Source organism: Carassius auratus, chromosome 4 (assembly GCF_003368295.1).
Source record: "Carassius auratus strain Wakin chromosome 4, ASM336829v1, whole genome shotgun sequence".
Classification (NCBI taxonomy): domain Eukaryota; kingdom Metazoa; phylum Chordata; class Actinopteri; order Cypriniformes; family Cyprinidae; genus Carassius; species Carassius auratus.
In genome coordinates this window covers 11840319-11863448 of record NC_039246.1, presented here as the reverse complement: position 1 = coordinate 11863448, position 23130 = coordinate 11840319, and the positions used below count along the sequence as shown (strand labels likewise).

Sequence of the window (23130 nt, the reverse complement as noted above, 5' to 3'; positions counted from 1 at the left end):
AAAAAACACATGGCCCGGCCAAGTAAAATCGCCCATCAACATTTTTTCCACAGACTTTCACCTTGTAAAGCCATTACGGACAACTTGTGTAAACATCAGAAAACCGGCCCCTGCACTTTAATTTTCACCAGGAGATTCATTTGCGGTGGAACGGGCATTTTTAAGGACACAACCTGTTGTGAAAAAAGACATTGCGGTAAGTTACAACAGCCACTTCTAATGGTGCTGAGGGGCTAATGTGCAAAAGTGAGGCTAAGCAGACCAGCACGGCATGTGTTTATGAGCAGCATACACTCACACACACACACAAACCTCACTGGCTGTTTTACCTTGCCGTTATCGATCAAGCACATCTTAGAAAGCAGCTGGCTTTGACAACACAACACACTCCGTGATTACGAACGACCGGGGACCCGAGAGACTCCGCCAACACACAAGAAAAGAGTCTAACCTATTTCTTAAATTATTTCCCTGTCTCTCTCTCTCAGTTTTTTCCTTTTTTTCTTCTCTGCCTCTAAAGATATCTCTCTCAAGAAAGGGCTTTCTGTGAAGACGCTACGTTCTTGAAACCAATTACACAACACATCCACCCCCAGTGAAGTCAGCGGCTGTTGCTATGTACTAACATATGACCGCTACAGACTGAATAATACATGGGGAAATATGCGAATCTATGTCTTACAGCAGCCGCGGAGCGTATAAGAGGGCCATTGCGTGTATAAACGCTCAGGAAATGCCACACCGGCATAGTGTATTGTATTTACATGACAAGCCGCGCCAGTAAAGCAATTTCAAAAGAAAAGCGAGGTATTAAATACTTAATGTACAGTGAGCTGTGTGTTCCTGCCACTGAAAGATGCACCTCCATGCGTTTGATATACCGGAAGGCACTGCGTTCAATAGCGCACTGTCTCATGGGAGGTTTTGTCTCATTTCGACTGTTATCCAGATATTAATAAACTATTGATGAGCAAACAAACAAAAACACACAGCCCTCTCCCTGCAGGAATGATCATATTCCTTTTGCAAATGGGGACAAATACATCAACTGTTCTTTTCGTTTTTGTGTTGCACATGAAAAGCAGTTTAAACGGCTGTTTGGTTTGTGTTTGTTAACATGCCTTTGTGTTCATGTGCACACAAGACCCTCTATCAAGAGGTTTGTGATCACATATGTATGAAAAGGGATTTGGAGTTAGTGTCGAGTGAAACAGAGAAGACGCTTTTATCCAAAGTGACTTTACATGGCTAATCCAGCTGGATCTCAAGGAGTCAATGGTGATCGGGTAAGCGGAAGGATAAACCAGTGCCCTTCCGATTAGCTAGTGTGTGTGTAAGTACCTCTCTCTTCGGTTGTTGAGGGCCGGGGACTGGCCGTTGGAGATGCCATGATGGGTGATTGGAGGAGAAGCTTTGGGGTTGCTGGCGGAGGTAGAGGACGAGTTGTTGGTGGTGCTCAGGTCCAGACCGCTGTGTTTTAGTCCATTGTCCTCCATGGCGTGGCTACTGGTGACGTCTTTCCAAAGTTGCTGGAGTTCAGCGGGGCTTAGACCAGCTGCAAGAGAGTCACAAACAGGTTTAAAGACACAATCATTGACGAAATGGTCATCATGAGCTCCCATCTGCCCTTTTCTAACAAGGTAGGTAAACCTTTTCTGCTGTGCTGCGAAACTTGAGCATCACACTTAAGCATCTGCAGGTAAACTGGTGCAAGATCGACCTGGACGCTCATTCCTCGATTCGTTTCCGTGGTATCCGAAAGTGCAAAGCAACCAGGAACTCATCTGCACATGATTATGCATTCATAAACAAGCCTCTGTGTGCAGCATCAAATCATCATATAATCCCTTGGATGATAAAATGACTATTCCGCTTCGTGTCACCCCGGCTATACTCCAATTAAGAGACATTTCTAAAATATTGCCATCCAGCGCCATTTCGATAAACACAGTAGCACCAGGTGTTTGTTCCAGGAAAAAAGCAAATGGCAACAGCTCGTCTTCCTCAGAGCTCTGAGCTCGTACTGCGAGTCCGTAAACAACAACAACAGGCAAGGAGGGGAGGGAGGGAGAGAGTGAGAGAGAGAGAGAGAGGGGGAGAGAGGAAAACAACAAGCACACAGACACAGACGAGAGAGAAAGAGAACTAGGGGAAAATCATGAAATGGCAAGGAAAATGCAGCAAGAAATAAAAAAGGGGAGTTTAAAAGAGGACGCAAACACACACGCATGCTCTCAGGTGATCACGTGAGGATGTTACCTGGCGGCAGAGTCTGTCCGGGGAGGGTGGGCTGTCCTGGGCCGGGGGGCAGAGAGAGGAGGCCCTGCCTCTGCATGTTGAGCAGATGCTGCTGCTGCTGCAGTTGCTGCATTTGCAAGAGCTGCTGCTGAAATACCAGCTGCTGTGCTGCCAACTGCTGCTGCTGCTGTTGTTGCTGTTGCTATAGTGAGAGAGAGAGAGAGAGACAGAGAGAGAGAGAAACACTAATCACACACATTGACGAGAAAGTGTGTTTGATTATACATGTGGCCCAAGTGAAACAGAGCAGTCTCGTTCTCTTCGCCTGTTTGCGTGGACTCAAATCTGTGTGTGAGATGTGGGTGGGAGGGTGTGTGGAGCCCCCTCTTTCTGCCATTGATGGTTAACTGTCTTGCATTTCTAATGGTCCATTACAGCTTATGGGGACACAGGGAGGGGGTGACGGAGGGAGGGAAGCTGAGAGAGATTTACAGCACCCCCCCACCATCCCCTCCAAGCCCTGTTTACTGCCAGGCGAGCCTCTTGCATAAGCTGGCGAAGACAACAACAAAAACAACAACAACAACAGCAGCAGCGGTGGCGGAAACCACAGAAAACAATGCAGCGCTTCAGTGATCAAAGCGCAGCAACTGTGCTTGAAATCTTTTCATAGATAAAAATAAATCTGTAAAATCAGGCAAAGGCTGATGTTTAGATGCGAACAAAAAGGATTAGCAAAACTCAGTGAACAGAACAAAACAGAGAACAGAACACTTTTTGTGACAAAAAAAACCCCTTCAAAACAAAGCATTTAATTAAGTGAAATGAAACCGAAAATCATAGTATTTACAGTAAACATTTTTGTACATTGGATCTCATTTATAAAACATCAGCTATGAAAATTTATCAAAACTGTCACATATGGACATAAACTTGTAAAATAGATATACATTAATGTTACAAAATAATTAGTATTGAGTTAAATTAAACAATAATTAGCTAGATCCAATCAATAAAGAGCAAAAATTTGGGCCTCATTTATGAAACAACTGCAGATAAAAAGACATTATGTCCAACACATAATTTTATGTTGTATTGGTTTATAATACCATTTTTATGTAAACTCATATATGCAAATTCATTCTGTTGGTAAGTGAGGCTCAGTGTTTGTATAATTCCGTATGTGATGAAATGACAAGACACCATTCTTTAGTCTTGACTGTTCGGAAATGTAAAATGGTGTAGTAGTTGCATTTCCATGTTGTACAGACTCAATTTATTAGCTGTTTTTTAGGAGGACTGGCTTAAAAATGACTGAAGTTTGCTTCTGTGGACAAAGTCTCCAGAGGTCCATTAGCAAACGGAGAGCTAGTTTCTGCTGAGACCCTGTTAGCTCTCTCTCTCTCTTTCTCTCCCATCAGCTTTCCCCTTCCTCTTCTCCTGTCAGAATACATTACAACCTACTCAGTGACAAGAAAGCAAAGACCCCCATTACAGGAGGAAAGTTAAACTTACAATTTTTGCTTGGAATTACACTAGCGGTAGGACTGAGCAGACTCCAGAGGAAGACCTTCAGTCAAGACCGGTGAGGAAGACCTCACTCCTTTAGTTTAGGGATGAGAGAGCAAGAGAATGAGAGGAAAAACTTGTGATGCGCTCACTGGAAAACAGACTGCATAATGGAGTGAGCCGTGCGGATTGGCCCCGCCGTCTCGTGAGAAATAAGGGAGCAATTTCTATTCCATATTTGATGGCTGGGGCCTGAAAAAAATCTATTCTCAAATCCAAACAGAAACAAAGCCTTCGGGAGGTCAGTCCTGCTTTCTGTAGGCCCTGCATAATGGCTTGCTTGAAGAGAGACAATGGTAGAAGATGCTAGATGAAGAGACTGGTGGGGGCGGGGGACATTTCCCATTCACGATACCTAGCTGTTCAATTTAACTGCTTCCGCACGTTTTGTTTGGATTGCCGCCAACCCCCCCCCCCCCCTTTTTTTTTTTGAGCACTTCGCTTTTTGATGCCTGCTCCTGCGTGTCAGGAACCCTCAGTCTCCTTCTGTCTGTCTGTTAGATGGATCTACGGTCTGACTGTCAGTTTGATTTATGAGCTCGCTGCGGTCAAACTTTTTTGCTCATCGGCCCAAACCTGCTGTGGTGGTTCATTAGCGAGTGGACCCTGCACGGTACACTAAAACCCACATTTTACCGTCAACTTAACTCTGAACTGCCGACAAGAACGGAGTTGAGACACCTGACAATGTTGTCAGCCTAATTTTAGCAGGAAGTTTTCTCTGTGGTACTGTGAGCATAATGACAGCTCAGACTGATTTACAAGTCGCTTGTGGCTGGCGAATGCAAGGAAAACCATCAATTTGCTTCTTACATATGTGTATTGGTGTTTATCGTACCTCTTTCACTTGTTTTCCCGGGTGCTGTTGCTGCAAAAGCTGTAGATGGAGTTGTTCCTGTTGTTTCTTATAATACTCTTGCAGGTGTTGCTGTGGAAAGACATGGACATTCTCTATTACAATGTGTGGAATACAACAGATCATAAAAAAGTATAAATGCTTAGAACAAATGGGCTAACCGCTAGGCTAATTTATAGCCCCCAAAAATGATTGTTTAGGGGTTTAAAATATTTAATTGTACATTGTGATTGTTTCTCTTTTCCCATTAAGTTTGTTATAAGAACATCTGCACTCATCGCTAGGAGCAGATGCGTTTCATATAAACACTCTCAGAGAGCAAATGTGCTAAATGCTAGGCTAAAGCTAATCAGTTGATGTATATGGCTTGAAAATGTATGTAAATATCAATATATTTCCCTTGTTCCATAAAGTTAAAGTGCTTTCACTAACTGCTTGGAGTAAATACAGCTTCTAGAACAAATACGCCAACTGCTAGGCTACATCTGTAACAAAACAAAGCAGCTGTTGTACATGGCTTTTTATAATTTATATTTTACTTATTTCCCTTTTCCCACAGAAGTGTGGCCGTACCTCAAAGCAGAGCTACAACAGAACAAACAGATTCACAGCCGACTCTGGGCTCCTGAGGCCACACGACATGCCTGGATGTGCTTCTGCATGTCACATCATAAATAACATCTCTCTCCGGTCGAGACAAAGAGACCAGCACTTCCCCTCATCATGCGTCTCCATATGGACTTTTATGCGGCTGCACATTACCGCTAGAGGAACAATTAATCTTATTGCCTATATATTTTTTCCTCTCTGATGCCTTGACAGGCAGTGAAATTCTGAAATGAATGTGAAGCACTCAAAGGAGAGGATTCATCATTGTGAATTAATGCATTTAGCACACTTCTCCTCTTCTTAGAGTGCTGTCCTCAGGAGCTCATCGTCACAATACAGGAGCCAAGCTCTCCCGTCTCGTTCAGCAGGAGACGTCTTCAGCACAAGACGCTCGTCACCGTTTATACAGATCTAATTATAATCAAGGCTAACTGAGTTAATGGAGATGTTTTTAATGAAGAGCTCACTTGGAGAGATTTTAAAATCACTTTTCAAGATGTAATCTACTCTTGTCAGAGACGCGGTCTAGTTGTTAACTTGCATGCCTCGATATGATGTGGTGCTCATGCGGACAATCAAAATTTTAGCTATTTTTCCTAATCATTTCATGTCCTTACAGTACAACACCTGCTGAAAAATCAGCTTAAACACGTGAAAGCAAGTTTGAGTTCACGTACAACTAACTCTGTTGGACTTTCTTTTTTCTGTGCTCCATTTGTCCCCAAAAGACGTCCCCACTGAAAACAACTAATTACAAGCCTGTCCATATTTGTTTCTCTGATCTAAGTATGTCAAGGACAGATGAGAGGATCTGTATGCTACCATTTCAAAACACGACTGCATTTGGGACAGCGAGTAAGAGGGTGTGTTTATGCATGTTCACCTGCTGAAGCATGACTGCTTGCTGTTGTTGTAGGAGGGCTTGGAGCTGTTGGGGGGAAAGGACCTGCTGTTGAAGGATCTGCTGCATCTGTTGGGGTGTGATCACCTGTGGACTCATCATTGCCACAGACACTGGCACCTAAGAGAGACGGAGATAGAGAAAACACATTAGCCATGTCTTGTGAAAACTCTTCAACTGTAAAGCCATGCACTTCTCGAACTCTCTGGAAATGGTGCGAGTGCAGTATATGTAGTCATTTGGCAGTGCATGTGTACTTTCTTACTCTATATATTTTCTGTCAGCTACTCCCAATGGGCTGCGCTTTAAATAGAGGAGGACCTTAATTAGCTGAACCCTTCAACTCCCTCAGGCAATTTCTAGTGGTACAACACACAAGGCAGGCAGGAAGACGCACATCTCCAGAGCCAGCTGTGGGTCGTAAGCGGACACATGGCCTGTTGAGTAGCAGCTAAGATATGTAGCATGGATTCAGGCTGGCAAGGGTTTGAAGCTTTGAAAATTCTGTGAGAAACTCCTGATTGAAGCCGAGCTGCTATGAAGTATTCTGTTTTACAGAGGTGAGGGGAATTACCAGCTGCCTCTCGCTGCGCATTGAAGTTTCCAAGTTGCACACTTGGAAGAAAGCAGCCAGAGGCACAAGTCTTCCACGAGATGTCATTTTTAAAAATTCATGTCATTTTTTAAACGATAAGAATCATTAAAATGCCAGCTGTCAAACTGTGCGAGACAACTTTTGCAGCTAAAAAAACAAAAAAAACAAAAAGAAAATATTTTCGCAACCCAGCATTGAAATATAGCAAGCGAGATTTCTGGAAACATGTAAGATTTACATTAATTTGGCTAGATTCTTTGCTCGTGTCTAAAACTGTACAAGGAACAGAATAAAAATAATTGCCAGACAAATGCTATTTGAGAAAGACTGAAACAATTTTCCCCTTCTTTTTTTTCTGGACGCTGCACCTGTCTACAGCTGACTCTTCAGGGCATTCTTTGTACTTTATGAAGCAACAGAGCAGCTTCGACAGATGCTGTCTATCATCAAGACAGCCGAGCCTTTGGCGTCATGACAGGTAAACATCTCTATTGTTGTGGTTTCTGAGTTTGAGAAAAAGACGCCTGGCTCCATTAGACGTTGTGAGGGGTCCGAGCGACTCTTCGCGCCAGCTAATCAAGACTGCTTGATTGCTTTCCGTACGTCTGAGCTCTCAGGGCCTTGACACGTCCTTGTTTTAGTCTCCTGGCTCGGCCCAGCTCAGGTTCCCCTCTTTGATTAGCAGAGACATTTGCATGGTCACTACACATTTTTCATTTTAGAAGTCATTATGCATTAGCGCTCCTGAGCGCCGAGCTTGACTAATCCTGATGAACTGAGTAGCAGAGCTGAAGGTCACACTCCATCCCCACTCATATTCATATTCAAACAAATCCAAGCACCATTCTTCATTATACTGGCCCCAAAACTCAATGAGCATCACCACCATGGAGGGAAGCACATACACAAATACACTTTCTTTCTGTCTGTCTTTCTTTGGGGAGAAAAGGTGTGACAAGGGAGAAGGTATCAAAAAAAAAAAAAAAGGAACAAAGCAAAAAAGTCACAAATTAAACAGCTGCATGTAATTATGCAAATGTATGCTTACACCTTCAATGTTATTAAACCTTAAGACACATTTGTGATGTGTAATTACCCCCAGGTTCAGCCAGGGTTCTGTGCCGGCCTAAATGACAATATAAAGACCAAAGCATGAAAAAACAAGAGGAGATGTTCTCATTACGCTCATTATTTGTATATTTAAATGAGCTACAGACTGAATAACAAACGATCACCTCGCCTGCACTGTGGCTCAGCGAGTACAATAAACATGTAAATTTCAGAACAATTCGCTAAGTTTATTTATTTTTACCAAAGCTGACTGTGTGTTATATTTTCGCCTCGAACTTGCCAAAGAGAGACTCGAAATACAAAGGCGACTTGAAATAAAATGGAATTAGGATATGCCCCTCAGCCTCTCATTAGCTTTTTAGCAGATCGATGGATGATACGCATCATCATTTCATCGTTTTTCCAAACAAAAAAAGAAGAGACAAAGTTGAAGTTTCGGCCCACTTACTTCCGAGTCGCGCACAATGCTAATTCCAGCATTTAACGCCAGCATTTTCTGCATGTTATATCAGAGCTTGAAAGATGAAAGCAGATAAGTAATTGCTCTCCTGGTTCTTATTCTTCACTGACAACCCATAAATTTAATTTTACACACACGTTCATTTACATTTTCGAGTATATGACATGATAATTGGCGGAATATAACACCTCCATTCCGCTGGATACTGCGGGGGGTGATGATTGACAAGCTGGGTGAATTGAAAGGAACAGAGGCTGAATTGCTTCTCCCCGAAATGATTTCACCAAGACGGGGCATAATTAATGAGCGTTTGTTGAAGGGTCGAGCCATAAACAGTCACAGACAATGGGTCTTTTCCCTTGCAGGATGCCAGATGAAGAATATGACTGTGAGAAGCAATGATGCAACCCAACGAGTGCTAGAAAACCTAGCAGATAATGGCATTCTTCATGAATCAAAGCATCAACTTCAGTCGTCTGCACTTGAAGCACTTGTGCTGTGAGAAAATTCACTTACAGACCATCAAATGACATCAGTTTCTCACTCTCCTTTTAAACTACATGCACGTCCAAAAATGGCATTCCATGAAGCTTTGATTTCTATTGGAAAACTACAAATACAAGCTGATCTCCATTGACCTGCTCTTTAGAGCCATGAGGCTCAGCATCTATGAGAGAGCAGAACAAATAGCTTTAAATTGGTCAGTGATGAGAAAACATCAGTGGCCCTCCTGAAGAACAAGCAAATCATTACAGGGCTTTGGCTATGCCAAAATGGGTCTCGACGGTCAACTCCATATCATAAAAATGAAAAGCGCAAGACTTGAGCCTACCTGAAAACACATAAATTGTCCCATTGGTGTATTTCCAACAACAATGGCTGAGGGAGCCATGTTAAATAACTATAATTAATATAAATGCAAACTAGCTAAATGAAAGAAGTTTCTGAATTAGATGATTCAGGCTGAATGTGTTGAATCTTGGGGGCCACCACTTTAGAAAACCACTAGCCAGAGATACTTATGTTCACCAATTTCTCTTGTTCTCAAGGAATGGGGCTTTTCTTGGACTTCGGAAAAGATCATGACCTTTCCACTTTGGTAAAGCTAGGATTGCTAATTCAGTCAGTAATAAATGGTTTCACAGTCAAGGGTTTATTGATGGAGTTGCTTTATTTTGGGACATCCAATACGCACACTCACTGATTTGTAAGTCATTGACAATATAAACACATACTTATGCTAATCTAAACCTGAAACACGCTAACATACATACACAGTGATCGTTTGGATTAAAAGATCAATGTGGATGTTCTCTGGGATCGGAGTTAAGTAGATTACAAGAATGTTTTCCTAAATCAATTTATTTTACCCATGCTAAACAGTATGGGAAGTGTGATGCACTTCAGATGATGATAGAGTGGATGTGGCCTGCATTAGAGCTAACAGGGATACAATGGATCTTTCACACAGAATTAGATAACAACACTTTCATTTTTGTCATTGTAGGGAGGGATCAAATGCATACTACAGGAAGTTAAGCCTAATGTGCTTTCCAAAGGGAACTACGAGCGGAAGAGGAGAGCTTGTGCCATAAAACCGCTCAAAGAAAACAAACCAAATGTGATCTTCAAGAGTTTGTAAGATGAGAACGAAGTCTACATGAGTCTGAAAGTTGTCTTCCTTTGTTTTCCTCAAATATGTTTCTTAACATATCTGAAACGAAGCATCGTGTGGCAGTTAGAGGGAAATCTGTCTCTCTCACTCACTCCGGATCGTCCCCCTCCTCTTCCCTCTCTTGAAAGCTTTGTGATGTTGCAGGTAATAGGGAAGCTGTTGGATCGCTCTCCTCGTCAAGTGACACGAAGTAAATTACACAAGCTTCAAGCAGCTCGCTGAATTATAGTTCATCACTTGGAAAGACTTCCCACCACCGGGCTACACGTATCAGATCTGCCAGTTAGGATCCAATTAACACCCTGGCCAGAGTAATCAGACTGCATGGGTAAGGGCTGCTGGAACTGGTTTATTACTCCCATGCATCTTCTGTCAGAAGGTACAGTTGTTGCTTCTACATCAAAGCGGTGCAATGGCACTATTTTTTTCCCTCACTCCCACCATTCCACTGGTTCTTGCCTAAGGGTTGTGCTTCAGTTTCCTTTGCATTGCAATGTGAGCCCCTGCAAACCGAATCCCTTGCAATTTACAGATGCTGCCCACCAGTTCAGGTATCCGGGGTAAAGAAGGATGCTTTCCTGGTTACTAAAGATCACAAATCTGCAAATACAGTTTCTTCCCCCTCCTCCTTGGTTTTGGAGTGGCTGAACTTTGATAAACTTGGAATTCGAACTGAATTGGTCATACCTCAGAGAAAGCTGAAATGGAATTTTAACTGGAATGCTCAGAAAGTGCTTTCTAGGCAAACCCTCAACCCAATGAGGCCTATAAACTTCCAAATTCAGTGCTTTTTAAACTTTTACCAAAACTTTCCATCACTTTTAAATTGTAATTCTGTTCTGTTTCCTGTGCCAGTTTTGTAGTTCTTTTTCAATGGTTCCCCTTGATTGTTTTCCCAGTTATATTTTGTCTTCTTGTTACCCTCATTAACCCAGGATGTATAAATATCCCTTGTGTTTCCTATGTTTCGTGGTTAGTTGCTGGATGTACATAATGTGGTTCCCTCCTTTCTTTCCTTCCTTTCTTTTAATTTAAAGTCTTGAATTTAGATTCAAATTTTACCTGCCATCCATTGCTTGCTACTCTACTTAAGTTACAGTGTTATTGATTTATTTGAATGTCAATGTTTTTTTGTTTTTGTTTTTACAATTCTTTCTTACATTCAAATTCAAATTGCAATTCTGCACTGTTTTCGACCTCAATTCAAATTCACTTCCAATCAACTGAATTTAAAAGGCCTTCCAAATTCTCGTCTGAAAGGTGCACAACCCTACTGTTGGGTGAATACTGTTAATAATCAATGTTAATATAAGGGCACGAGTCTCCTCTCATAAATTCCGCCGCCTTTGTGCACGGTTCCAGTTGGCGGTCTGAGTAGATGAATTTTAAGGAACATGGCGCAGGAGTCTGATGCTCAGATGAGCTGTGTGTTGGTGACCTTTAAATCGGCGACACTCTGAGGATGGCTCACTGCTCAGGAAGTGATTGGGTTGAGCTATCTGCTACTTCTCTCTCGACTTGGAATACATGCGAGCAACGAGCCGCTCAGCCATCCTTCCCAAACGCAGGAACGAGGAAGCCTCTGGAAGGATGTTTGGTTGTGAAAAAGTTACATTAGCAAAGCTGGTTGGGTTTAAAACAAACTGTATGTTTCTGTTGTGGACGCAAATGCTGTAAAGTGTACCGTAATTGCATGCTAGTGAGCTGAAATTGCTTTGTTTGGTTATTTAACCTTGTAAATGTTGAGATATTGCTCTCTGAGCCTACATCGTCAACAGGTCAGAGGTCAACTCTTCCTCTTTAAACACCTTCCTGACACCTAAACAGCTGTATTATATCACCACAACAGCCTGTTGTAACACACCCACATGCCTCTGTTTGTTCAGCATCCTCCTGTTATCTTCTAACTGCTGTTTCGTCAGTATTCAGTATTGCTAACATGTGTTTTCACACAGTTAAATGCCCATCCTTCCATCAGGACGAGATGCCTGGGCGGCACACAGAGCCAAACAAACAAACCTGCATGTAGCTTATAGTTGGAGAATGGCAGCTTGGCTGATTGGGAGGGCAGGAGACACAATTGCCAGTCGCGCAAGCTTTCTGTAATCCCCCTTCCCTTTCGTCCTCTCGCTTTTTATTTGTGTTTTAAATGTCAGTGTATAAAATGCACAGGAGATATTGCCACTCGGAGGGAGAGGCGGTACGATGCGAGAGGACTGTTGTGTGCCTTGGGAAATCCTTGTAAGCAGCATGAAGAAGGCACAAGGATTTACGAGGAAGAAATAGGTGTTTATTGACTTCTCCTCTGGGCTTACGGGGTAATAATAGACCTGTCACATTACGCAAATGTGGAAAAGCGGCTTCTGAATGCGTCAAAAGCGCGAGATGAAGCACTGGATAGAATTAGTCAGCCAACAGGCTTTAGACACTAATACAAGTAATTAAAACCGTGAGCTGCAGCACTTAGATGCTCGTGTAGTAAATAATTTATACGCCATGATCTATGGATCACTTTCCCTGCCTTTCCTGGACAGGGAAAGGGGCGGATTCATCAGTGTCAGGGAACAAGCAGGCGTTTACTTTTTTATCCAAATAAGTCATTTTTCAAAATGCTTGTTACTTGGCATGTCTAAGTACACGCACATGATCTGAATTGAGTTTTTGTTATCATTTAAAAGAATAGCTATCAAAGAGAAAAGATATATAAAAGAATATTCCATTGGAGGTGAATGGAACCAATGTAAATGGTTTCAATATTACAGCCACAAGTCGAGAACAAGATGTGTGTTAACATTATTTTAGTGTGAAAAACTGCTTTCTAACCTGTGTTAAGTTAAATCCATGTTTAGAACTGTTGCTATGACAATGTACCTCCATAAACCCTAAAACAACTGTAAAAACTAAGATTTAAAACAACTTTAGAGCTCAAATAAAACAAGTTTTAAGAGAAGAATTGCTTTCGTAAAATCACAAGCTTCAAATTTCTGCTCCAGAAATGGGCCCCATTCACTTCCATTGTACGTACATCACCGTAATCTTGATTTTTTTAAGCCTTTTTTTTTTTTTTTTTTTTTTTTAAGAAAAAGTAGGGATGAGTCAAAATAATTTTTGGGTAATCAATAAATTGTTGATTGAGCTTAATTGGGTAAATGAGCATGAAATATTTCTTTAAACAGTTTTTGGGAAATAAAGGTTAACTAGATATTTAGATATTTAAAAGAGCACTGAATAAGTTAGTAAAAAAAAAAAAAAAGACTCAACAGCATTGATTAACTACACCTGAAGACAGCACTCAACAAGCCCTGATTCATATTGATTCATATGGCTAACATGAGGCAAGGATGGTATAAGCAAATGTAAATATTCAATATTTACCATCCTCTGGTGTTATTAGAGTCAGGGGCTCGGTCATGGGCCACCAGTTATCACAGACCTTCCTCATCCAATATCACTCGGCTTCCTCAGGAAGTATCGCACTGCAATTTGCAGTCACGCTGTGTGCCGGGAATCCATTCTCTGAGTATACAGACGGCTGCGAAACTACAATAGATACATGAAAGTGCATCCACCTAGGCTTTGCCTTTACAACTAATATCTTTGCACAGAAGGCAAAAAATAATCAAACAAAAGGAAAAACTTTCTCAAATACAAAAGTCATATTTGCCCAAACAGGCCTGAATATATTAAAAGCAAAAGGGACCGAATCTTTAACTTCCGCATAATTAGATACACAAGGGTGAGACTCTTGGAGAAGGTGTTGCCATTGTTATACTCTGTGAAAATATTAACGACGAGGGTTAGCGCCAATTTTCCCTTCCTTTAATTAAATGCACGGGGTATTAATGAGGTAAACCACCGCTAGCTGATAGCACTTATTAGCAGTGAGGAGGGCGCGCTCTCTCTCACACTTAATTTAAACCTAAAAATATGTAGCCTGGCAGATGTCAAGCGCTTACATAATTTGAGGCGACACGTTTGTATTGTGGGTATGTGAGAGAAATAACACATCGGCACTCAGTGGGTAAGTAAACAGGTTTGGTAATAGGGGATGCGACGTGTGCAATGCCGCTGTGACCTTTACCAAATCACCGACAACAGCAATGCGGCGCAGCTGGAATCAATAATGGCAAATTATCTTGGAGGGGTACAAATGACAGCTAGTTAGGATACACAATGCTACAGGAAGCCAGGAAAAGCTGCTATTTGGTTTCTGCGGAATTGTATTGTAAATAATCCAATAGAAAGTTTCCAAAAGCTTTTTATTCTTCATTTAGCCTGTTTAATTTTGACTTTGTAAAATCTTACAGATGAAGCGAATGGGGCAAAATCTATAAATGTTAAAACTCACTTTTAGACCACAAAACATTAACAATGTGAGTTATCTTGATTTCAGAGTGAGAAACAGATTACTAACAGCTTCTATGTAAAGTTATATCTAATTTTTCTTTGTTGCCATTTTAATGTAACTCATAAATCTCTCAAATGACTTGGAAAAATTATGGTTTAGACAGCTTTATAACACAAATAGTACACTTCAACATAAAAATTATAAGCTACACATCAAAAAATTGCCTCATTCACTTCCATAGTAAATGCTTCACTGCAACCTTGATTAATGCCTTTTTAAAGACAATGAACAAGTCAGTATTATTTTTTGTTTTAATCAAGAATATGAAACAAATTCTATCAGTTGAGCATGGAATATTCCTTTAATATGTCAATATCTTTTGACAGCAGAGATTTCAAGGTTGCCTGACAGTGAGCTGGGGGTAATGTAGCTGTAAACAAAAGAAAGGTTTCAGGTGTGAGGTATTTTGTTTAGTTTCTTTTGGAGAAGGGCAGGCCTGACAGGTTGAACAATTTTACTGACAGCTCCAGAATTACATTGCCAAATCAAACAGAGTAGCTGGAACAGAGGAAATCTTTTCCAGAGCACCATGTATTATGGATGGACTTAAGAGATTAGCGAGGAACTGCTCACCTGCAATGGACGCTGTTTGTCGTTGTTCTTTGGAGATTTCAGGCCACTGCCTGGTTGCTGTAGGAGTAATTGCCTTGCTGCTTGTAGGGCCTGCAAAGAAAAGAAAAGAGAAAAAAGGGACGCAAAATTAGTTTTTTTTTTCCATCCTTCTTCCTCCCCTTCAACTCCAGCACACTCAAATATCAAACACTGTGAAAGGTGACATCAACCCGGCGCATTCCATCCACTACACTATTCATTGTTGTTGATGAGCCATGAAGCATCTCTCAGATATACATTTTTCATGATAATCCATGAAGCCGTGATGAAAGATAAATACAGTTTGTCTAGCACCTCTGAAGAGCAAGAGGGGAAAAAACACACAGAGAGTGTCAGTGGTATTGACCTGTCTAGTGTGTGCTCAGCTGAAATACCCACTTCTCTGCAAATTACCGGCCCATTTGCATATTCATAATATCAATTTGAAGTAGAGGCAGGCGATGTGAAGTGTTCCTAGAAGCTGTAATTAAAGTTGACAAAATCAACATCAGATTACCTCAGGAGTGAATTAACAAGGAGCTGAGCATTAGCCGGGCCTCTGAGCACATGGGTGATGCTGGCCCTTCTCTACCAAATCACTCCAGATACCTACTTATCCAATGTCATACAACAATACAAGAATATTTGGTTGCTAAGGCAAGCGTTCCTATTGCTCATCCTTAATGTTAAGGGTTTGTTCAAATCTTTAACCCTAATTATTAAACTTAATAACACATTAAACTAATGAGTAAAGAATGTAACTCTACTTGTTTATGCTAGGGGTCGACCGATATGTGTTTTTCTGTGCTAATGCTGATACCGATTATTACAGATCAAGTAGACCAATAACCGATATTTTGAACCGATATGTATGTCTGGTGTAAAAATAAGACGTATAATAAAAAAGAATAACAAGGACTGTGAAAAAAAAACTTTCCTTAAAAGCTTTCAAATAATTTTATTAGCAAATCGGATTTGAAAGTAACCGATATGATAACTACAAAATTCTTAATATCGGTGCCAATAATCGGCTGACTCCTTTTGCTACTAACAAGATTGATACCCATTACTTTTTTTTTTTTTTATAGGGGATCAAACTGAAGAATTGGTGAAAAAATGAGTGAAAAAGAAAACATACATTTACATTGCATGAGTGAATGCTCTAGGCTCTTTTAAATTTGACCAATAAGCAACAACCAAGGCCGCCCTATCAAAACCACTTAGAAATGTCCTAGCCCAGCCACATGACCACATCAATGCTCAAACAACACCTCAGAACACCTTAGTAACCACCACATTCCCAAAGCAATAACAATCACCCTTAACATCTTACTAAGTTTTGCATAAGGAAACATCCACTCCTTTTTCTTCATGTTACAGTATATTTGTGTAAGCCTGATGGCAGGTTGTTGAAAGTATGTACCATACAGTGTTCCTCATGTATCTACAGTAATACTAATGCACACCTTCAAAGGACAGCAACTCTTTCCAGACTTCCAGGAGTTGTATATCGACTGTAGACAGAAGTGAACAACTACTCTGTGAACACTGCCACAGACGGCCTCAACGCCCCGACACAAGAAGAAAGCAACAAAATAAATAAAGCAATATAAACAACACAATAACTTCACAGGTGTTTCATCTGTCGGGGAAGAGGAGAGCGAAGGTCGAGGGGCGCGAAAAAAAAAAAAATCTCCTTCAGATAAAGAGTGACACTTCTTCCAGCAGAATCAAGGGCTTGTTTTATTTCCTGGTGCTTGCCAGTATCCATGACAACAGCTGCCCTGACAGGATGTGCATATGGCACTGCTCTGCCAGCTGGTGAGAACAATGTTTGAACTAGTACATTGAGATGCTGAGCAAACAGGGGGAGAGAAGGAGAGAGAGACAGAGAGAGAGATAGGGGGAAAAGTTGCCACGTCTTAACCCGCTGGGAAGGCAGCCATCCCCCTGATCAATTATGAAGAGACAGGGTGAGGAGCTGCCACTGTCTGTCTGGCTGTGCGGTGAGGAGCCAGGCTCTCCAAGATCCTGGTAAACAAACAACACAGTGGCGCTGGGTCCTAACCGCATCGATCTGTCTCCTCTGATGCACACACACACACAGAGCTGTTGTCTGATACTTCAGGGGACACCAGGATGTGGAGAAGAGCTGGACTACTTCAAATCAGTTCCCTGTCCTGTCCTGTCTTTGAACAAACCAAACAGAAATCAACCTGATTCTTGTGCTTTGAATGTGGCGTACTTATCTAACTGGATAAGTTTTGGGGAAAAAACAAAATTTCACATTTTGCAAACTAATATTTTTAGTCAATTTTAATCAAACTTTGTTGTAACTTATTGCTGCAATGTGACACTAAATGTTCCAGAATCAGATAAGTTTAATTTGAATGAATCATTTACATTAGTTTTGTGAACAGATTCAATGAATCGGGTTCATTTGTTCATGAATTGGCTGTCTGTTCATTCTATTCTGTACAGAACAATTTAAAGTTGACTTCTTTTATGCATTTATGATGCTTTTGGTCTTCTGAACCCAGTTTTATGTAAAGAATGGATTGAAAATTATGAAGAATACTATCCTTTTTTAATATAACAAAGGTGAATGGGAACTGGCAAGCTGCAAAGTGACAAAAGTTATAGAAACATAAGTCGGATTTTAATTAATCATTTAGATAAAATTTGCAAACAGGTTCATGAATCTACTTAAAAAGTACTTGCAGTTTGAATGGGGCATAGGCCCTACTTGTAAGTTTTGGGGAAAAAAAAACAAGGATTTATGTTTTGCGAACTAATCAAGTAGTATACTAAGAAAGTTTCTGCAAATCACCCGGCCTTATTTTTCCATTCTAAATGATGCATTTATCGATTAGTGATGGTCCTCATGGTACTTTAGGATGCATGAGTGAGTTATAAGTTCCTTCGCAAAGTCATTATTGGCAGGACTGCGTGGATGAGATTGTAAATTGCGGGAGATTTCACGCCCATCCAAGCGGTGATTGTGATCATGTGGCTTTAGTGGTCGGCTAATGGCTTTGGCACAACAATTAACAGGAGGAAATGTTTATCCGCGCACCGATCGATACAGACTCGCTGTACTCTGATTAATAAAAGGACAAAGTCAAAGAAGTCATTCAATACACTGCAGAGGTCAGGAGAGTGCCGCTTCCCACAGCACACGGGCGGAGACGTTTAATGGCTTTTCCATTACGAATGTGAACTCTGGGAAGGGGGGGAATGTAATCAACTCCACTTTGCATATTAGAAAAAACATTTGTTTAGAACAGTTAAAAGGATAGTTCTCCAGAAAACATGGGATTTTTTACTTCCTCATCCTCATTCCGAACTCATTCAGTTTTTAGTGAAACACAAATTGTATTCTAAAAGACTATTCTGGGCCACTTTTCAATATAACAAATGTGAATGAAAACTGGTAAGCTGCAAAGTAACAATAAAAGTTCCAGAATCAGATAAGTCTCATTTGAATGAATCATTCAGACTAGTTTTGTAAACAGGTTCAATGAATCTAAATTGTTTGTTAATGAATCGGGTTATATTTCAGTCTGTTCTTTACATAAAACTGGCCTGAGAAGACCAAAAAGCACCATAAATTCATAATGTAGTCCAAATGACTCTATATTCTTGTTTAAAGAACAGACTAAACAGACAGCCAATTCATAAACATATGAATCAGATTCACTGAATCTCTTCCCAAACCAGCCTATAAGATTCATTTGGACTGATCTGGTTCTTGAATTCAGTGATCTGAACACTATGGTAAACAGTCCATAAGACTGCATACTTTTGCAACTTAATGATTAAAGAACAATAAGCCACACGAGCCATATGGGCTACTATAATTATATATTTTTTTGCCCTTCTGAAGTCTCAGTTCTCCTTCATGTTCATTATATGGAAGAGTGACCAGAAATGGTTTTTTTTTTTTATATATATATATATATGAATGAAAAAGTCATAAGATTGGAATAATGGGCTGAGGGTGAGTAAAAGATGACAGAACTTCCACTTTTTGGCTGAAATATTCCTTTAAATGTTTCCAGCAGAATTCTTCACCTGTCCTTGTCCTGTAATGCTGCAAAAACATTCCTTATTAGTGACAACACTGCATTATACAGCTGATATTCACCCTGGTGTGAAAATACCCAGAATGCAACACAAAGGCATATTGGGTGCTTTCCAGATTCAACAAAAGCAAAGCAACCACTGAAGTTTTGCTGGACGGCTGAAAGCTGCTTGCTTTGCTTTGCTTTTCTTTACCCTATAAGTTTTGTTGCTGTGTAGAAGAAATGCGTGCTGCCATCCATTAATGCACACATTGTATAAACAGCACAATGCATCACATTCCTCAGAGCTAGGAGCTCAAGGAGAACCCGGGCTGGAGCGTAAATAACAAGGCACTCAGGAACATATTTGATGTTGATATCTATCTCTAAGGACTGGGAGGGGGAGAAAAAAAAGAACAGAAAGAAACAAACTTGCACATTCAGTACAATGAAGAGCACATGGAAGACACGCACACAAACACATGATTGTAAGGGCTTGGCAATCCTTATGAAAATATCATTCTGCCCAAATGGATCAGCTGTAATTGGTTTCAGAAAGCGAGGTGGGGGGGGAGGGGGCGATACTGGTCACTATTATTCGAAACTGGGGGAAAAACACGAATGTTTACACAGGCGTTTCTCAGCTACGTTAATAGCCGAGCGGAGCTCACCGGAGAGAAAAAGAGACAGGCGAAAGAAACAATATGTCAACTCTCTCACCCCTTTCACCAGGCAGTCTGTGTTAAGACTTAACACAGGGGTAATGAGGAATACATCTCAATGTTCCCGGCGCTAAAACAAGCATGAAAAATTTTAGCAGCCAGTCGCAGCTTAGCACATCATTAAAAACGCATCCTCGTTCCCAAGGATCAGCACTTGAACAGAGCTTTTACCGTCGCAACTGTGACCAAATGCATTACGAGACAAACAACTGTTACAGTGTAAAACTAGCTAAGGGAAACGTGGTGAATTAATCTGGATTTTTGAATTGTTTGTCCACAAGGGTGGGCTGTTTTGGCAAATGTCTTTAATTCAATCATATATATATATATATATATATATATATATTTTTTTTTTTTTTTTTTTTTTTTTGGAACGCAAGGCTTATCTGAACAACTCTAGATTAGAATGCTACACGTGTTTCGTTGGAAGTTTTGTGCTTCAGAAGATCTCCATGCCTGCAGTCGCAGAGGGCACATCAACCCTCGGCTTATGGAAAAGACGCACAACAAGACAGAGAAAGAGCGAGAGAGCATAGCCCTTATCAAGCCAACAGGAGTCGGCTGCCACGAAAAACAAAGGACAAACAGTTTAAGCTGAACAAACAAACAGAGCTGATTGGCCGGTGGTCTGTGCGGTCTGTGCAAAGATAGGGCCCCACTCTTGACAGCAAAATATTGACACCATATCTGTTATGTAAGTGTGTTTAGGACATAAGGGTCTGATGAGGGGCCAGGCCACTCATGAATAGAAAGCGTCGCTCCAGGCACGGATTTCAGAAACAAGACGTGCACTGAGGACATAACAGCCCTGCAGTGGTCCTACGTTGGGCACCACATGCATGTCAGTATGAATGACAGCTGAACACGTTAAAGGTCCGTTTGGACACAACGGCAGTAGGTCAGTCTGTGGACAATGTCCCAACCTCTGTTGTGAGGAGGCTGACTGACAAGGGCGGAACAGACCGCCTTTTATCAAAGGTCATCCATAGCTGTGATCTGTGTTAGCACTCCAGTCGACGGTGAACCAGGGCTTATCAGAGAGGCTGGTCGGGCTTGTTGAGCTCCAAAGACTGAAGCTGCACCTAGCTCTATGGAGACAAACAAAGTTCAAACTAGCAACCTGAAAATGTTGAATTTGGACTGAATTTAGTTTTTATGTGAAAGCTCTGAATACCATCAAACATTTTCAAGTAATTAACAAGCTCCATTTAATATTACAACACTTATAGTAATAATATTTTAATGTATTTTTGATCATGAAAATTACTTTTAATAATAATAACCTAAAATTTGATTATTATTTAATGCATTCTTGATACAAATTAATAACAATAATAATGTAATAAAACAAAATAATACTAAGTAAACTCAATTTATTATTAGAAAGATCGACATGATGAAAACTGATGATGACAATTACATTTAATAACAACAAAAAACAAATAGTTTTATGTATTTTTAATGATGAAATTATTGTTGTTTCTAATATTAATAATAATAATAATAATAACAAAAATAATAAAAGTAATTAGAATCATTCCAAGTAAATTGAATTAAATTAATAAAATATATTTAAAAACTCAGAGGGAAAATTAGCTATTTTTTAGTTTGTTTATGTGTTGTTAGTATTAGTAACTTGCCACTTTCACTTGGATTTTTTTGATTTACTTATAAATAACATACATCACCCTTTGTTCTGTTGCTTCTTTTGGTCTTCAACTTTCTTCTTCCTTTTCTGGCTTTAGCTAAAGGAAAATTCTGTCTATCCACCATGTGCATATGTAACAAATAAATGACTTTGACTTGTGTGGTCTGAGTTTAGTTCTTTAAAAAGGACTCAAGTGGGAAAACAGCAACATGTCCAGTAAGGATGAGCCGTGTGCTTGCAGCATCCATTCCAGCAGCCGACACAAATAAAAAATGAGGAGAGGGGAGTGAGCGAGATGGAGAAAGGGAGCGAGATCTCAGTTATTGTGGATACAGACACAGAGTGTTTTTCCTCAGCCAAAAGCCATACTTCTCAGACAAGAGAAAAGGATGTGGGAATAATGAGTGTTTTTATGTATGACTCAATAAATCAGCGGTGTGTGCAGCTCGCGGGCCGGTCCGTGGAGACGCTCCTCAGCTGCAGGGCCAAGCGCGAGCTAACCGGCAGAACAATGGGCTTCTGTGAGCTGCGCTCTCTCTTTTTCTCCTTTCATTCCTTCTCCAGCTTTTTCCTCTCAATCGCTCGTAAGCAGTTCCCGTCTTTCCTCGCTCCACACCTCATATCTCCGTCTCCCTCGCTCGCTTCTTGTTTATTGATTTTCTAGATTAAGGATCCCATGGAGAGGGATTGTAACACACAACCATAAAATTATTTTGGGGTGTGCTTATTTGCCTTCCCCTTGCATCTATTTGGCCTGTGTCTGTAGACAATTATGCTTCCCCAGCCCAGTCTCAGGTGCTAATAATGAAGGACAAATAGAATCATATGTGTAAACTTCCCCTTCTGATGAAAATTTATATTAACTTTCTGCCACTGTAAACACAGAGGCATAGCTCAGCCCTCCCTGGTGAATTCGAGATGAATTCGCTCATTTCTACCCCAGAAAGCCGGGCATTTACGGGAGGGAGAGAGAGAAAACAGAGATCTGCTTCATTGTGTAACCTCACACTTATTTTTTCAAGTGCAAGGAGACAAAACACGAGTCTGTCCAGCCCATCAGGGTGAGTGTGTATGTGTAGACAACAGCAATGTGTGCCTGTGTGTGTGTGAATGCATGGCCCTCATTGGGGAAACAGTGCCAGCAATAACAGGCCAAACAGAGTCGGCTTCCTCCGTTCACTGCAACCACAAACATTCATATGCTTCCCGCCTCCTGCAGACACCGTTATGGATGTTTCTCGCAAATCCGCGCTGCACTTTTGCACTGGACCAAGTTTAATAGTTTACAGTATCGCCAGCAACCTGTGGAGGGAATTAGACGGCAGGAGCCCCGTACTGAAAACAACATCTGTATCCCATTGAAATCCAGAAACGTACTGAAAAGAGCAAGAAAAACCATTTCTACTCTAATTTGATGCTTTTGCTAAGATGAGCATCACTATTACTGTTGCTTAGAGTGATTTTTGAAAGATTCCTAGGCCTAGTTTTAAACTATGTTATGCTACAAACATAAATGGTACAGTACTTTTATTCATGATGCTTGTTTGGGAAAGGTGTGCTGTACAACAATAAGGATTTTTATGCTTGCTCAGTTAGGCCAGCTAAGATTTCAAATTGCACTGCCAACATTTCATTTGCCGACTGTAAATTAATTTCACTTGCCTATTGTTATTTAATTTATAAATGTTAAAAGTATTTTGATGTAAATACTAAAATATGTAAT

The 23130-nt window shown here is 40.7% G+C and overlaps 1 protein-coding gene across 7 annotated transcripts in view; it reads right to left on the bottom strand.

Moving 5' to 3' along the window:
- The window catches only part of LOC113058622 (forkhead box protein P2-like), a 97529-nt gene that overhangs the window by 24878 nt on the left and 49521 nt on the right, over positions 1 to 23130 (bottom strand). For all 7 annotated transcript variants that reach the window (XM_026226684.1, XM_026226721.1, XM_026226713.1 and 4 more), the window contains 5 exons: positions 14956 to 15045; positions 6156 to 6293; positions 4646 to 4735; positions 2260 to 2440; positions 1342 to 1555 (listed from right to left, as the gene is read on the bottom strand). In XM_026226684.1, the coding sequence (XP_026082469.1) occupies positions 1342 to 1555; positions 2260 to 2440; positions 4646 to 4735; positions 6156 to 6293; positions 14956 to 15045 (713 nt within the window). The remainder of the gene's footprint in view (positions 1 to 1341; positions 1556 to 2259; positions 2441 to 4645; positions 4736 to 6155; positions 6294 to 14955; positions 15046 to 23130) is intronic.